This window comes from Diorhabda carinulata, chromosome X (assembly GCF_026250575.1).
Source record: "Diorhabda carinulata isolate Delta chromosome X, icDioCari1.1, whole genome shotgun sequence".
Classification (NCBI taxonomy): domain Eukaryota; kingdom Metazoa; phylum Arthropoda; class Insecta; order Coleoptera; family Chrysomelidae; genus Diorhabda; species Diorhabda carinulata.
This window is the reverse complement of record NC_079472.1, coordinates 27,383,141-27,397,950: the sequence shown is the minus strand read 5'-3', so window position 1 is coordinate 27,397,950 and position 14,810 is coordinate 27,383,141. Positions and strand designations below refer to the sequence as shown.

At 30.7% G+C, this 14,810-nt stretch overlaps 1 protein-coding gene across 1 annotated transcript in view; it reads left to right on the top strand.

Moving 5' to 3' along the window:
- The first annotated feature begins 10,577 nt into the window (after window positions 1–10,577).
- Window positions 10,578–14,810, top strand: part of LOC130901744 (cilia- and flagella-associated protein 58-like) — a 29,975-nt gene continuing 25,742 nt past the window's right edge. The window contains exon 1 of the mRNA XM_057813316.1: window positions 10,578–10,823. Within this exon, the coding sequence (XP_057669299.1) occupies window positions 10,704–10,823 (120 nt within the window). The 5' untranslated portion in view covers window positions 10,578–10,703. The remainder of the gene's footprint in view (window positions 10,824–14,810) is intronic.

Below are 14,810 nucleotides of genomic sequence, written 5' to 3'. Positions count from 1 at the left end.
TTTTCCAATCATATTGCGTATAGTATCGATGTTTCTCGGAATGACAATCGATTTTTACCGACCTTCTTGACATTCATCACTCACAGACGCAAAACCACGACCAAATTCTGCAAAACAATTGTGAACAGTCTTCTCTGATGCCTCTCCATTACCAAATGTTGCACAAAGCGCTTCTATGCATTGTTTTTAAGTGAGATATTTTTCGAAATCATTAAAAATCACCTAATATAATCCTTCAACAGTGATTCTCAATTTTGCAAAAATTTATGGTAATGGTAATATTAATTGATTATTACAAACAATTCCTTAGAAAAAAGTAAAATTCTCATTAAATCTCTTTAAAATCATAATGGGGACTCATTATATAGAATTAAAAACTATTTTTTATCTCTAGTCGTTTGATATATGTATTTCGGTTTTGTAGTATAAAATAAAACACTTTCTTTTAACAAAGAATAGTTTTTAATCAATTATATATTTTCCATATTGCTCAATGATCTTTTGCCATCTTTTTTTCAGCTTCATGATTTTACGCTCATAAAATTTTGTGGTCTTTATCAACAAAAAACTGAACCAGATACGATTGAAGGTCATCGTTATTTGTGAAAGTTTGACCATTCAAAGAATTTTGCAAACTTCTGAATAAATTTTAATCAGATGGTGTCAGATCAGGGCTGTATGGGGGATGTGGCATCACTTTTCAGCCAAGCTCCAATAGTTTCCCACGAGTTGCCAAAGATGTGTGAGCTCTTGCATTATTATGGTACAATATTAAACCTCTCCGATTAGACAATTCCGGCCGTTTTTCTTTGATTGCTTCATCCAGTACCATTCATTGTTGATTGTAAACCTCAGAATGGATCGTTTGATTCCTTGGAAGCAACTCAAAAAACAAAACATGAGCTTTTTCATTGTTTTCCAGCTTTCGATGACGTTTGTGCTGATTCATCGTAGTTTCGAGTCTTTAAAGTTTGAGAAACAATTCCATTAGAATCTTTTGTATCTCCGGAAATAATTCTACTTTTTAAAATCTTAAAATCATATTCTTAAGGGTGTAAGCTTTGAAAATATGCAAAAAATTTCGATTTGTTCAAATTTCTTGACCAGAATACTCCTTAATATTTATTAACTCCAGCAGCCATCTTTTAAAATGTTTCATATCTTTTAAAATTTTTTTTTATTAAACATACAACACAAATTATAATACCAACACAGCACAATGTTAATGAATGTATAAACCAGAATCAACAATACCAAAATAATTTGTTTTACTTTCATGTCATTTTTACTTATTTGATTTCTATTTATGCTGATACCTTGCTTCAAGTATAAAATAGGTGGTTTGTGATTCTAGTTTGACAAATTGTGAAAATCAAACGAAATTTTCAAAATAAAAAATGTGAGTGTTTTTTGATTCATACATAATTTAAACATATGAAAATATTAACTATCGAAAATCCACTACAGCATTTTCTATATAAATATATAAGATTTTCAACATTTTGCCTTAAATGTCTGTGTAATTTATATCAATATAATAATTAAAAAAATTATAATAATTATTATAAAAGACATTTCAAATTTACTCTTAACTGTTTTAAGGCTGAATAGCAAATTATTTCTAATTGATACAATGAGAAATGAAATTTAGTGACATTTACAATCATTTTGTGTATCAACCTAACGGGTGACAAATGGAATAAAGTATCTAGCTAAGACAATTTTGTTCCAGTATATTTTTCACAATGCTTTTAGCATTAAGTATAAATATAAAATATAAGTTACTTGAAATCATCTTTATTTAAATCAAATTATTGAAACAAACACCTATCAAATTATGAATTTTTTTCATCAAACCTCATTATAATCATCACAATTAAAATAATAAATGCAAATGTAATAAATACAAATATTTTACAAACTAATTATTATTAGAATGGCAAATATTACATAAATAATAATCCAGTGGATTTATTACAGACAGTTTTTTACACATGTGGCACTTTACAGAAGATTTTGCCTGACACTTGTACGTTTTTGTTCTCTTTCTGGTAGCTTTTCTGGAATTTCTATAGGAATGGCTGTTTTTCTGTTATTCGTGTACTGTGTTCCAAATTCTCTGTTGATAATTTTATACAATACCTATAGCCGCCAAATCTAACAGATTATAAAATGTATGAACTGGCCGACAACTTATTATATCTTGAAGCATAGTGCTGAGCAGTTGAGTCAGCAGTTTTTAGGAGACATCTTGTATAATTCTTCTTCATCTGTTTTTATAGAAATGGATACTTCGAACTCTATTTACAGTGTTTTTAGATTTCAAATATCCCACTAGTAAAAGTAAAGTAAAAAAGTTGTCACGGTAACACTCCTACCTTTGTTAAGGTAACGTTCCATCATTTTTTTTATCACCCAGTCACCTAAACGCTCTTCATAAGGTTTGTGATAATCTTTTCTGAAGTGAGGGAACAGATTTAATATATAATTTGTTTATTTGTCAACAGAAATCCAAAATTTTTGACCATATTCAACTGGCTATGCCTAAAGTAACCACTTATAATGTTGAGATGGGTGCAGGAAAAAAAATAAAAACATTTTTATTTGAAATATGCTTCATTTTAATTGAACATTTTCAACAGACACAATTAAATTTTAAAAAAATGAAACCTGACCAGGGAATAACTATTAATAGTATTTTCGAAGTGATCCCCATCTAAACTTGCCCAATAATCAAGTCGTTGTTGAAAGATATGAAAAAGTTGTTCAAAATGAAAAAATATTAGAAATTCCTTTTCTAATAGCTCCTCCCAAATCATCTTTGGTCTTGTGTTTTCTGCATAACAGTAATCTTTCAGCAAGCCCTATGAGAAGATATCACAGATCTGGTTTATACGATGGCCATTATATTCGTACGTGTGCAAACTTAGGACATCCTATACCGATGACTCGTTTACCATAAATTTTGTAATACCATAAAACAAATATAATTTTTTTATTCTCACCTTTAAAGAGTATTTTTACTGACTACTCTCTTACTTCCAAACTCATCTTAAAATACACGTACTGCATTTGTATGTTAACATATTACATATTTGGTAACCGTTACTTATGTATCAAGGCACTAAAGGCATACTTTTTGTCAGGAGGATGAAAATTAGTTAAACGCCTCGGCAACTAACTAGACGAGTGACAAAACGAGACTTAGTGCATTGTTAAATATTAATTTTTTGAAATCGTCCAGATTCAAAAATACTTGCGAAACTATTTAGAATGGAGGCGAAAAGAATAGGTTAAGAGTGCTGCATTTAGTTACACAGCTAAATATATTTTCTTCTTCTTTTCATTTATTCATATTAATGGTAATAGAACAGTTTGTATTATTCGTAATGTTGAAAGGTTGTAATCTGGTTGTCGTGTAATCGACTGCTGTCAAACATGCAGTTAATTCAACAAGTTACTTCAGTACCTAGGCACTAAAAAGCGATTTTACTGCCGATTACTATCGAACAATCGGCATTAATGTTTCACTTTACTCTCGACTCCCAAAAAGAGATATTGAATAGTGGACATAAATTTTGAGGCAGCTAATTTTGTCAGAGAAAAATTATTCAATAAACTGGCACAAGTACAATTTCCGCCGCGCCTCGAGTTGACTATGCCATTTTGTAAATCAACCCAAAATAAGTCGAAAATGAAGAATAAAAGTTTTCGTTTTCGAGATATCGATACTTGGAAGTTGGAAAAATTTATTTTTATTGAATATTTGTATATGTTACAGACCGTTTATGACAAATATACCATATATAAAAGGGCTAGTCCGTATAGAAAAGGACTGAGGATATTAGTCTATATGTGTAAAAAGCTTGTCTTAATGAACTGTCTTGTCCTTTTGTAAAAGACTAGTCTATTTATATACGGCCCAGCTACACCTACGCCATATGTATATTTCTAAGATATTTAAATACCCTTTTTTATTTATTATAGAAATAGTTTTTACATACTATAAATTCTACCTAACCTAACCTAACCTAAATACATAACTTTTGAAATCATTCAGAACGTATTTTTTGCTCGAAAGACGATATTTTTACATTAAATTACTAATTAATTCTTCAAACTATCATTAAATATTTTTTTATAATGAGAAAGAACCAACACAGAGTGATGAAAATGGCTCATTTTGCTATAAAAATATGTTTTTTTCAATATAATTTTGGAGTATCAGAGTAAATAATATAAAAATTAAATAAAAAATCTTTTGTTTATTGAATTACAAGATTCATATTGAATTTGAAATGATAAAATATTGATTTGAAACGAAGTAAGGAACATCATCTGTACAATAAAGCGCATTTTGAACTAACGTTTGATTATAACTTTAAGTATCGATATCTCGAAAACGAAGCGAGATTTCAAAAAATTTCATTCTTCATTTTCGATTTATTTTGACCTAATTAAGCCAAATCCTGTTAAATCGCGGTGCCACGGAAATCGTACTCTCCCCAATAAACTAAATGATTTGATAATGACTGACTGCCATAAACTGTAATATTGATTTTAACCAGATGATAAAAGTTTTCTTCAAATTAACAGATTGTAAGTTGTTTTTGTTAACACAATTTTTCATGTTACCAATTTTCTATGCAACGCTGTTTTGCATTAAAAAAATTTGACTTTGTAGGGTTATTTTTACCATCTGGTAACATTTTTTATTTTACAAGTCACCACCAACCAAACCTTTCCGCCATCTTTGTTGCTGAAATGATACCTATAACACTATTAACTTCACTCGCTTACGATTACCTGGTCTCCTCTATATTTCCTAACCTACTATCTAAAAACTGTCTCCTCTATATTTCCTAACCTACTATCTAAAAACTGTCTCCTACAGAAAATGTCAATAGTCTTTTAAAACTGTCTATTGAAAAATAAACCATCTTATGTATTTAAAAACCGTCTTCTAAAAAACTATCCCTCTAATATCTTTAGAAACTGTCTTTTCAAAAATATACCGTCATTTGTTTTACAAAAACAAACTTACATTTCTTAAGAAACTCTTTTCAAAAAATAAGTATTAGTATTAGGTTTTAAAAATGGGTACATGAAGGAGGATCTTTATTTTTGGTTATACTATCAGCTCTGTAAATTAATATACATAATTCTGGATGACTTTGGTTGCAGCTTGAGGAAAACAAAATATTTTTTTTTTTTGATTTTGTCAAATGTCACTAATTAATATAAACATTTCGTTCATCCCTTATAATTTTCATTTGAAATTTTAATTAGTTATAGTTACAACAAAATATCTGGTTTTATTCTCTACTAACTGTACATTTTGCATTCCTGTTATTATATCTTCTATACTACGATATAGACGGTGCATGTTCTGAATAGAAAGATAGGATTGTTGGTCAGATGACTGTGGTTATAGCGCGTTGTCATATATTGAAAAAATGAAGATATAAACCCAACGAGTTTTTTAAGTACCAGTTACGATTAAATACATTCTATAAGAAATCATAAACGAACAATCTAATTTTAGCAATTGTATATCTTGATTATGGAATTTTTTCTACTTAAATAATCCATCTGTTTTCAAAAGATCAAGTTTTTGGACAACTATCATATGTTTATGCATAAAAATTTTAACAGTTCGAATATGAATTCAAATCTGTTATAACTTTAAACTTGTTCTGAAGAATTTGTGTTAGTTACCTGCAGTACAACCGGAATAAATTGGATTCATATTCTTTATTCATTCATTCATTTCTGTATGTGTTAGTCAGAACATGCATCCTTTATAACGTTCTTCAATATTTTAGCTTATAAGGGTCAACCATTTTTAGAATTTTTTCTACAGTAGATACTTGGACGATTTTTAAAATAAACCATATCAGTGGTAAAGTCCCATCGATATTTTTACATGTCTACAGGTCTACAAACGAAATTTTGTCTAAATTTGATTCACAAGGCAAATATATCTTTATATTACATTTTTTTAGAATTGAAAAGTACTGAAATTTGTTTTGTGCATCAGAATATCTTTTGAAATAGAAGTGAAGGTTCATCATTAATAAATCTAAATCGATTTAATGTCAATTTTTGAGGTTAGGTTATTTCGAGTTTGAATCTTTTGGATTTATTATAGATGAATATAAAATAAATTTGATATTCTACAGGTCTGTATAACAATCATCTGTTTAATACATTAAATTTCAAGAATTGAATAAAATATTTATTGAAATTGATTCGTTTGTAACCCTGACAGTGACTAATATTCCGTATAAATAAACTGAAAGCACGTAAAACTAGAAATATTAATTTTTCATTTCACTTATACAAGGATTGGGCGAAATGAACTACCAATCCATAATAGTTTTAAATTTTCTTTTTAACTAATTTTTAATTTCCGGATATCTCCATTTAGTACGAGATCGTAATTATTTTGACTTTAATATAGAAAACATTAGAACCACAAAAAAATTAAAACGACTCAATAATTTTAATTATTGTACTGAAATATTTTGTGATAAACTTGTACATTTATTTATAATATGGTTTATGGGATTCATATCTCTATTAAAGAATATTTTTCAAAATGTTTTTTATTATATTTTATAACCTTCCCTAATTTATGAAAACACTAGCTTTTACCCACGACTTCGCTCGCATTGAAGCCATTAAATAAGTATCAGAGATCATTACAATAGAAATGAATCAATACGATTGAAAGCAAGGGTTATAATTTCTTAATTTGCTTAAAAATAACTTGGAATCATCTTTAAAACTTGACAATAAAGTTTTTAAAGGCTCTTCTGGTTCACTAAGTAATGGAAGTGGAACAACACATTCCAACAGTTTCTTCTTTCCATTTGAAGCATCACAATAGTGACATTTTTTATTCATTGAGTCAATAACAATCAAAGGATGATTATGATATTAAATTGAAGGATCATGTTAAACCTTAGTACCATTAAATACCGACCAATCCTTACGCATGAAATTTCGACGGCGCATAGTCTGCATTATGAATTCTTCTCACCTGCGATTATTATGGCATTTCTATCGCTCTTCTAGCTGTCTGCAATGTAGCTTGTCTTTCTAAACGAACTCGTACGTGAAGAATTTCAACTGCTCTCAAAACACGTTGTCGCTCTGCTTGCTGTTGTCTTCCCATCTCTGCGTGAACCGAAGAATCTTTATTTTGTGCAACTTTTGCTGCACGGGGCTTTTGCTTCCGAGGAATTTTTAAAGACTAGAGTAAAAATTAAAACCAAAACGTAAGATCTAAAATAATCAATAGCATGTAACCACTGAAATGGCACCTAACCTTAAAAATTTAAATAGTTCTATGCTGCATATATAATGACAGAACAAATTAACAAATAAAATGAATAAATTCCAAACAGCTGAAACTAGTCAATTACCGTTGGTAATAACGTGGAACGGTATTACATTACTCTGTACTCGAAGTCCATTACTGGAATGATAGATGGCGTTGAGGAAGCTAGATTTTGAGATTTTTGACAAAAAATTGTTGCATATCTCTTAAAATAATTTTTTTCATAAAAAGTATTCTATGTTATTTCTAATACCTCCAAGAATATGTTTATAAAGTTTTATGATGATCGGTTAAATAGTTTTAGCGAGAAAGCGTAACAAACAAACTTACATTCACATTTTTATAATATTGGTAAGGATACAAAATTATTTCGTATGGATAGAAAACCTTTTATATAAAACGGAAGGGTATCCAGCAACGACCTAATTGCTACTAAAACTGCGACTATTTTCGTCAAAGCAGCCACTATTTTGAATGAGGAAGCTGCTAAAATTCCAGATAAAGGAAAACTGCTTATTCTATAAATTACAGAAACATAATGCTACAGCATGCAATTACTCATACAAAAGACAAGCTTTTTGTCACTATTTCATTGAGAAGAAATTTAAAAATCTGAAAGAAGAAAATAGGCGAGATATCAACGGCTGTTAATCTGTTATGCTTTTTTTTTTAGTTTTTATAAGGTCGAGCAAACGCAAACATAAACTTTAACTCTTCCGGAATATGGGAAATCCTACAGCCATATTTGAAAGCTTTGGAAGAGCTACGGTTTACGACATTTTGAGAAATAGAGAAACAAATAGAATATTTTGTAAAATCTGTTAAAAGCGGGTCTAAAAGAAAAGCTCTCCAAACAAGCAAAATCCTCAAGTTGAAGAAGTGCATGGTTCCAACAATAGAGAAAAAGACATGTTTGGAGATATTCTAAAAGAAAAAGCCAAGTTTTTTTATAATCAAATTACGAAAACGATTATTTTGGAGCTAGTGTTGGCTGGTTCGAAAATTTTAAAAAGCGCCATGGTATTCATTTCATACATATGAGCGGTGAGAAATTATCTGCTGATGAGTCAAAAATTTCTAGTTTTATTGCAAATCTAAATACAAAATCAATGAACTGGACCTTACACCTGAACAAGTGTACAATCCCGATGAAACTGACTTGAATTAGCGTAAACTTACAACGAAAACATTTGTAACATGAGATCAATAGAAGGTTTTTGGTCTAAAAATGCAAAAAAAAGAGTCACGTTAATGGTGCTGGAAGTCGTTGAAATCTTCAGTAATGATATGCAACAGTAAAAAATTATATTGTTTTTTTTGAAAAATGCTCTTAGCTTAAGAAATTTGAAAATATACGTTTTTCTACATTGGGAGGGTGAGCTTCCTCACGGAATGTTCATATCATAAACTTGATGGGAACTTTGATTCAATTAATTTTCGTGAAATTACACCAAAAGGACTATTTCTGATACTGTACATACCTCTTCACAGCAGTTACAGAAAAGCAATATTTTTTATTCTTCCGTATTCATTCAGCTTTTATAGAAATCAATAACTCCAATTTATCCCAATTTTTGATAGCTTAACTTTCAACAAATTCTGTGGGGAGGAGAACAAAAACTTAAATATTTTATTTACTAGTCTAGCACTTTTTTGGCAAACCTCTCTATCTCGGGCGCAAAATTGCACTCAACTAGTAAATGTCACTCACATCCCTTATAAAATAAGTAGCTATTTTTTGTCCGTAAAGTATACGTACTTTTGACACACAAGTGCGTAAAACTCCAATTTACGGACTAGTGCGTAATGAAACATACTTTAAGCACTAGGGGGTGAAGAAAATTGCAATTAAACTTCTGTATTTTGATAAATTTTTTGCTAGTAGAAAAAATATATACATATATACAATTCGTGTTTTGCATTTGTGTGTGGCTCATGTCAATATTCAGATTCGTCGAAAAAAGTCTACTTTAAACATTTGTTACATAGATAGTTCTATATGCAACAAATGCAAAAAGTAATTGTTTATTGCATGCGACGTGAATTTGGGCGTTAGGCCGAGTTTGATAACACATCGAGTGCAAGAAATGTACGAGTTGCATACAATACTTTTTCTAACTTCATGAAAAAAAAAATGTTTTATTTAGGTGTAGAAAAATAAAAAGCGTAATTGAAGATCAAAATATCTGATAATTAATTAACACTATCGGTTGACATTGAGAAAGTTAGAAACTAGTAATTAGGAATAATTTAACATTTTTTGTACCATTAATATTAGAAGTAATTGTACAATTGTAATTTTCAATATTAATATTTCTTATTAAATCATTGGGACGTAATTTCGTGTAATTAAAGTATAAATCGATCAAAATTTAATTCTTCTTCAACCTCATCTCTAATGACAAAACTTCGTTACTTGTCAGTTTTTGAATGTGGCAGTTTTACAAGTAATACTGAACCTACTTCTTCTATGTTTTCAATACTCAATTTTTGGAGCTCATCCCTACAACATACCCCTGCGATGTCAAATATTGCAACGACCTACAACAAGTAATTTTAAAATGTCTTAACAAAAGCTAAACAATAATTACTGACTTCATCAAATACTGAGAATACGAAGCTTTTTTTAGAAATTGATAAATGTGTTCTCTAATAAATACTTTTAACTTTTTTTAGTGAAATCCTGCAGAGATCTGCTTCATAAATGCCATTAGTTTTGTGTAACTTTTAATATTAATATCTTGTTTTGTAGAAAGGCAAGCTCTCACCATTGAGTACTCAGATCAGAATGATGAGGGTTTAATATCATTTTTTTTAATCTCTAGGTAATAAGTTTAATCCCACCAACTTCTGGCTGGGTCCCAAAAAATTCTTTTTCATCACTATCATCTATTTTTCCAATATTATGACTCATTTTTAAACTTTGTTTAATTGTCAAAATTAACTAACATGTCTAGAACTGCAGAGCTGCATAATCCAAATCATAGAAGTCGTGATCCACTTTTTTTAGTAAATATAGTTCAATAAAGTTGTGTTTATTGTATGAACCTAGAAAATAACTATTTATAACATGAGGTTTTAGCAGCTAGTTATTCATTCACATTATATAAAAGGAGCAATGACCTCATTCCTTTGATAAACTTCATCTATTGTATGAAAAGTTTGATCAATACACTAGTTTTAGAAAACCACCATATTTGTATTCTGTTGCTTAGAAATCGAAAGTCAACATCTACGATAATCTAACCTGATGGCTTTTATATATCTAAACGTCAGCGATGACTTTTATTTGAAAAACATCCCAAAACTTTTCTTTTTAACGAGCTTCATACTTATTTTTACTGTGTAAATTTTGAAAATGGAGGACAGTGATGTTGAAGGAGATGGATTTGTTAGCGAGGAGGAAAAAACGGAAGAACAACTTGATCCCGAAAATCCCGATCACTTTTTCCCAATTGTCGAAAGAGATTTCAATAAGGTAACAATAAAAAATTAAATAAATATTGCTAGAAACTTCTATTTTGAATGAAGGAAATATTTAATCTTCCGCCAATAGTCAAATCTAAAGCAAGACCAACAAGCGTATTTTGGACAGCGGACAAGTTTTGATCTATTTTACTTCCCAATGACGATTTTATTTCCTATAATTATAATATTGTTCATATATAGTTGAAGAAAATTAACAAACAAAATTTGTTCAAGATTTACAATTGAAGGGTTCAGGGGAAGAACTTGATAACAGCCTTTGCGTAAATTTTTCAGGAGAGCAAAAAACAAGTTTGGAGACTCGTATTTTGTCAAATTTTTGTTGTAGTTTGCAAAATAAATGTTGAACTATCTATATACTTAATTTTAAACGTGTATACTCATTTTCAACCATTTAATATTATATAAACATACCTTTTTACGCGAAAACTCAATATAAGTCAAATTTGTCATAGAAAGAACTTGATATCTCCCGGAGTTATCAAGTTATTCCCCTGAAAACTGAGAGATTATTAAATAATGAGGATTTTGAATTACGCACCAAAATAAAGTTTAAAACCTTTATTTATTGCTTATAAACATAAATAAATTGAACCAAATGAATAAAATGATAAAATTGACAAATTTCACAAGTTTAAAATGTGTCTTTGAAGTAATAAAATCGTTTCCAGCAGTTCCATGGTAATGTTTTGTTGTTACTGTTTCTATGTGTGTGGCAACTGGGAAAAGTAAACTGCAGCTTCTGGTCGACAAAACTCTTTTAAATGTTGAATATCTTCATACTTCGCTTTATCAATAGGAATAAGACCTGAAAACCACATAAAATTTGTAGGCCTAATAGTTGAAATTAATAGGCAATAATACACATTATAAGATTTATAATTTTTGTGTAGTGACTTCAAGAAAGAAACTACAAAAAAGTCCAAAACTAAAAGTAGGTTTAGTGTCAAGTAGGGGGGAAAATTTAACAAGGGCTAGGCTTAGTCTGGATAGGCTTGGATAACTAAGTTGAGTTAAGGTTAGTTTAAAATAGAGGTAAAATCACCTACCTTCATAAACAGGATCGGGCAAATGAAACTCCCCGTTTGAAAGATTTCCTCTCTGCCATTCCGTAAATCTTCTTTGCACTTCTTCAGGAGGCAGATTTTTTTCTTTCTTCTTTTTCAGTTTAGGCAAAACTGGGGTTTCATACCAGGGGCCATTGAATTTTTGGCGGTTTCTTATTAAAGCAGGGTGTTCTTTCAAAACTTCAAATTCCCTTATTTCTCTTGATTTGCATGGCAGCTTTTTTGACTTGTACCTCTCATCTAAAAACGACGACCAATCTTTTACCATTTCCTGGTCTACTTCTACAACAGTAAATGGAGATGGCTTACATCTTGCGTTTTGAAAAACAGTTACCCAATCTTGGGGAGTTTCAGCAGGTGCAGTGTGTTTCACCAAAGCAGTGTTCTTATCACACTCTAAATACGAGTGCCCTCGGATAGGGAATGTCATTTTGATGTAATCTAATCTATTTTCCACATGAACTACATGATGCATAAGTCGGAGTATAGTTTTATTTTTGTTTTGCCCCGCGCATGAGTCAGAGAATATTTCTAGATGTCTGACTTTCTTGTCTAAGTGATTGTAGATAAAGTCATGGAAAAATGATGCTACCTCATCACTCCCTTTACTTGCGATTGTTTGGGGATATATATAAAATAGGCTCCTACTATCAGACATGACATGAATGTTAAAAGCATAAACAGACAACTGTCTTTTGTAATATACGTCATTAGTAGCAATGTTTGGGCAGGGATAATTCTTCGCATAGTCCATACAAATTGCCTCCTTATGAGGTGATTTTCTGCTTGCTTTTCTTGCTGCTTTTTTTCTATCATAGAAAACCTGAGCATTAGTTAAATGAACTTCATGTTCAATATCCATTTTACGAATATCTCTGGATAGGTTTTGTTTTTTTTCTTTATCCTTTTCTTCGGCAAACTGTTTTTCGAGGAATTTTTTCTGTACAGCATATTTATCACATGAACTACATGTATCGGTTCTAGGATATCCGAACGAAATGTTGAATTCTTTATTAAATATTGTACGATATGACTCTAAACTACATCTAATATTAGGATGACAATCTTGAAAGAGTTTAAACATTTTAGACACATTTAAATCATCTGGCAGATATGTTTTTTTTGGAATCCTTTTGACTATAGTGGCTTTCACGGCCTTTGAAAGATTTTATGTGGCTGCGTATAGCGTCAAGAGTCTCATCTGAAAGTTTGTGTGGCCTATTTTCATGTTTACCTTTATTATACTTAGGTGGAGTTCCTGTTTTCTTCATTTGATTCAGAATATAGTCAATCTTGCCTCGAGAAATTCCATGTATAGATATGAATGCGTTTTTACACACTTTAAATTCTTGAGCAGTGTTATTTCTCATTACTCGTACTGCATAACAGTAAGTAGCGTCTTTAAATTTGGCATCTAACTCATTTTTCACCCGGTGACGCTGAACAGGTAAAATCGTCACTAATCCTGTCAAATAGAGATTCACTTCATCATGACTTTTTAGGGAGTTAATATGTCGTAAAACTTCGGCCCTTTCACGTTCAGTAATAGCTTCAAAACATTTGTCTTTACATTTACAAGGTTCACCTGCCTCTCTGCTCTGTAAATTAATCTTTTTACTAACCTCCTTTAATCGCCCGTGTTTAGGCCTCTTCCTTGCTGACGCTGGTTTGCACTCGATCTCTTCTTCTGAGGACGCACTTTCCATTGTAGGCTTAAACTATAAACTTAACTTTGGCCTAATTAGACACTAGTTAATGTTAATAAAACTGAAAAGACACAACACTAACTTAATAACAGCAAAACATAACCTTCTGTCGTTATGAGTATAAACAATAATACACTACTGCTGCTGGTGGCCAACGCATGAACTATGGAGTTATCAAGTTATTTCCCTAAACGACTGGCACTTATCGAGTTATTCCCCTGGAACTGATTATTTTGTTCGTAAATATCTCTGGAGTTATCATGTTGTTCCCCACAGTATTTTGTCATCTTGTAGAACTCAATTCTACCAACCTAAATCACTTATAAACTGAAAATTGAAAAAAATTGGAGTTATCATGTTCTTCCCCTGGCCCCTTCAATTAACTAAATCAATTTTCCTAAGACCTTCCGTAGCATGTAAGCAATCTTCATTTACTATTTTTGAATATTTTACAAACACACACGCTGAACATTTTTCAGGTTTTTGTATTTGCAGTACGAGGGTTGTCGGACCTAACAAAGAAATTAAAACAATTTTTTTTTCATAATCATTTTCACTGTTCTTCTTTGAAGTCTATAAATTTTTTCCAGCGATGTTCTAGGTTTTTAATCCTTCGAAATAATATTTGCCGTCTTTTCAAAATAGTTGTTTGCATATGCGATTACATCTTCGTCTGATGAAAATATCTTTCCAAATGAAAATTCAATGTTAGGAAATAAGAGAATGTTACTGGGAGCTAGATCTGTTGAATACGGTAGGTGGTCAACCAATTCGAATTGCAATTCGTGAATTTTAGCAATGGCGATCACTGAATTGTTAGAAGGTGCGTTGACCTGGTGGAAAAGCACTCTCTTTTTCTTAAAATGCAGTAGTTTTTCATAATTTACACCTTCACCTTCTCTCATTCTTTTACCTTTTGAAGATAATCGAAAGAACGCGTCTTCATTTTTTTGTAGCAGATTTGCCTTTTCCAATCCACTCTTAACTTTTTTAATATTTCAGCAGTGTAGTTGTGGATCCATGCTTCATCTACAGTTATGAACTGACGCAAAAATCCGATTTATTTTTTTAAGCAGCATCAATAAGGCATGAAAAATGTTCATTCGAATGCACTTTTGGTTTAATATGAACAAATGCAACACCCAACGCGTGGATAGTTTGCACAAACAGAATTATTAAGTCGGTATATAGTAACTTCGTTCTTTG